Source organism: Geospiza fortis, unplaced genomic scaffold (assembly GCF_000277835.1).
Source record: "Geospiza fortis unplaced genomic scaffold, GeoFor_1.0 scaffold422, whole genome shotgun sequence".
Lineage (NCBI taxonomy): Eukaryota > Metazoa > Chordata > Aves > Passeriformes > Thraupidae > Geospiza > Geospiza fortis.
This window is the reverse complement of record NW_005054545.1, coordinates 30,571-33,850: the sequence shown is the minus strand read 5'-3', so window position 1 is coordinate 33,850 and position 3,280 is coordinate 30,571. Positions and strand designations below refer to the sequence as shown.

Genomic DNA, 3,280 nt, shown 5'->3' with positions numbered 1-3,280 from the left:
TTCTATTCTTAGCTAGCCTTCTGATGAAATCCTTTCTTCTATTCTTTTAGTATAGTTTTAATATAATATATATCATAAAATAATAAATCAAGCCTTCTGAAACATGGAGTCAGATCCTCGTCTCTTCCCTCATCCTAAGACCCCTGTGAACACCGTCACAGAGCTGGAGCACCCTGGGCAGCTCTGAAGGCTGGTGTCTGTCCCTCGTCCCCATCGAGAGCTCATGGGAGCCTCTGTCCCTCTCCTCTCTTCAGGCGGATCTGAACAGCACCATCCAGGACGGGCCAGGGACCTTCTATGGTGTCAGCAGCCAGTACAGCAGTGCAGAGAACATGACCATCACAGTCTCCACCAAGGTGTGCTCCTTTGGGAAGCAGGTCGTGGAGAAGGTGGAGGTGAGTTCCATGTCCCGCTGAGTTGGGAAGGGGTCGGAGTTGGTCCAGGGCGGGTCCTGGGATGGAGAAAATCCCCGAGCTGGGGGTAGGACACACCGGGGCCTGTACCATGTTCATGGGTGGGGTGGAGAGGGCATTGCCATGTCCCACCAGCAGCCATGGGGCAGCTGCTCACGCTGGCTGTCCCCTGCAGACGGAGTACGCGCGGCTGGAGAACGGCCGGTTCGTCTACCGCATCCACCGCTCTCCCATGTGCGAGTACATGATCAACTTCATCCACAAACTCAAGCACCTCCCAGAGAAGTACATGATGAACAGTGTCCTGGAGAATTTCACCATCCTGCAGGTACCTCCCCTCCTTTTCCAGGGGGTGTGTCCCACCAGGAGTGTGGAGCCCGCACTTGCATCGACCCTGCTGGCCCCGCACAGACCTGGCTGTGCCTGCGCCCACACAGACCCTGAATTCCAGGGAGCAGATCTTGGTGGTGCTGTGCCCAAGCCTGGACAAGTCTACCAGATCATAGGGAGCAAAATTTTCATGGTGCAAGTTAATTGGCTGCGCCTGAATTTGTTTGACTTCACCAAACAATCTGTAGCAGTTTTTGGTGGTGCAAATGCAGTGGCTGGGCCTGAGCCAATGCAACCTCCCCCAAACAAATTTTTAGTGGTGCAGTTCCTGAGCCTGTGCAATGTCCCCAAAACTGGGTAGTAAATCTTGATGGTGCAATTAAATTGGCTGTGCTACTGCCAATTTCATTGCAGTATGACCCCTCAAATAATGGGTAGCAAATCTCGTGGTGCGAAGTGGCTGTGCCTGAGCCCATGGAACCCCCCCCAGGTATCAGCATCTGCCCACGGGCACAGGTATCAGCATCTGCCCACGGGCACAGCACCACCCTGACACACTCTGCTCTGCTGCAGGTTGTTACCAACAGGGATACCCAGGAAACCTTGCTCTGCATTGCCTTCGTTTTCGAGGTGTCCACCAGCGAGCACGGCGCCCAGCACCACGTGTACAAGTTGGTCAAGGACTAGGGGCCCTTGGGGACAGGCAGGGGCACGAGGGCCGTGCAGGGGAGGGAGGGGGCCCTGCAAAAAAGCCACCCTTTGTGCCTGTTGCCTTGGGAGAAGTCATTTGAAGACAGGAGGAGGAAGGAGGAGGAAGAACAACAATAGCCAAAAAAAGACTGACTTGTGATCGCAGATGTTTTCTACTTAGGAACAGTTTCTTTTTTTTTTTTTTTTTTTAAAAAATGAATAAAACTACCAAAAAAAAAGAAAAAAAAAAAGAAAAAGAAAAGAAGAATGGGAATGGAAGTGTAGGGAGAAAGGAAACCCACATCTGGAGCTGGAGAGGGAGAGAGCAGCCCTCGGTGTTGCTGATGAAAGCCAGGACCCCACCGTGCCAGCAGCAGGACGTGGGAGCAGAGAAGGACCCCTCCTTTCAGCCCAGCCTCGCTCAGAAGTGGCCCCAGCCCTGAGTGGAGAGGAGAGCAGCGAGCACTGACGCTCAGGAGGATGCAGCACCGTGCCAGGTGTGATGGTGACTGGCATGGCAGCGACAGTGGCACTGGCACCGCGTGGCACAGCCTGGGGGACGTGGGGATGGACAGTCAGGGCAGAGTGGAGGAGGGGGACAGGGGGACACTGCCACCCCCAGGGATGCTCCTTCTCCATGCCCAGCTGGGGCACTGGGAGCCAGTGGCAGTGAAGGCATGAGGGCATTGACAATGCAAACCATGGGGGGTTATGGCTCCTTTTTTTCCTTTTTTTTTTTTAATGAAAGTGCTTTTTAATACTTTTTAAAAAGACACCTTGCTTGTAATCAGGCTGATGGCCCTCTGCAGTGCCCAGGTGCTGCCCTCCCACCCTGCATGGGGAAGTGTCTTGTTTAGGGAAAGGTTTGGGATGCCTCCGTCTCTGGCTGGGATTTGTGGGGAATTCCTTGTGCTGTGTTCAGGAATTGCACTTGGGGCTGGCCCAGGCTCAGTGTCCCCACTGTGGTCACTTACTGAGCAGTCATGAGTAGAGAGCAGCGAGGGCAGATTGCCTGATTTATTTTGTATATGTACATTTTTTTCCTTTCAGGTTGGTTTTTTTTTTTTTGTTTTTTTTTTTTTTTTTTTTTGTTCCTTCACCTTTTTTTGCCTTTTTTCTGCGATGACTGTTCCAAACTGCTCCATCCACTCTCCTGCATCCTGTGGGAAGTGGCCAGGGAGGTGCAGGGAAAAACAAATTGAGCAATGCAGGGCCAAGCTGTCAGTGGGCAGAGTTTGGGACAGAAAGGACAGAGACAGAGAGGGGACAGAGAACAGGAGGGGTGCCAGGATAAGGGACTGGGTCAGCTCTGAGGTATTTTTGTGGCTGCAGCCCAAATTAAGCCAAGGCAGAGTGCCCAGTCCTGAGGCTGTGATTGCAAGGGCAGAGTCTGGGGAAGGCAACCTCAGGGTGCAGGAGGGTGGCAGAGGGACAGAGGTGGCAGGGAGCGGGGTGGCAGGAGGCTGGCAGGGGGACAGAGAGCCTGAGGTGGCCAGGTCTGGATGGGTTTCTCATGTTGTCAGGGGAGTGAAGGCAGTGGGAAGGAGGGCAGGAGTGTTTTGAGGGGCACTGCAGCTCCTTTGGGAGGGGGACAGGGCAGGTTTAGGCTCAGTGCTGCCAGTGCAAGGAGCAGGAACAGCCCCAGAGCTCAGGAAGTGCCTTGGCTGCTGCCTTGGTGCCATGTGTCCTGTGAAGCATGGGGACTTCGACCTCTTGCTGCTGGAAAGAGCCACACATCCCTGTGGGATGGGGCAGTGCCATCCCAGCCCCATGCCAGGCCCAGGGCTCAGTGGTGGGACTGGACTGAGGTGGCTGCTGTGAGCAGGGAGATGGAGCAGGGAGGGAAA

At 54.2% G+C, this 3,280-nt stretch overlaps 1 protein-coding gene across 2 annotated transcripts in view; it reads left to right on the top strand.

The window, feature by feature from the left end:
• TEAD3 (TEA domain transcription factor 3) overlaps positions 1 to 1,650 on the top strand; it is an 8,532-nt gene extending 6,882 nt beyond the window's left edge. For both annotated transcript variants that reach the window (XM_031063951.1, XM_031063950.1), the window contains exons 8-10: positions 255 to 395; positions 589 to 741; positions 1,317 to 1,650. In XM_031063951.1, coding sequence (XP_030919811.1) covers positions 255 to 395; positions 589 to 741; positions 1,317 to 1,430 — 408 coding nt within the window. In that variant the 3' untranslated portion in view covers positions 1,431 to 1,650. The remainder of the gene's footprint in view (positions 1 to 254; positions 396 to 588; positions 742 to 1,316) is intronic.
• The last annotated feature ends 1,630 nt before the right edge of the window (positions 1,651 to 3,280 follow it).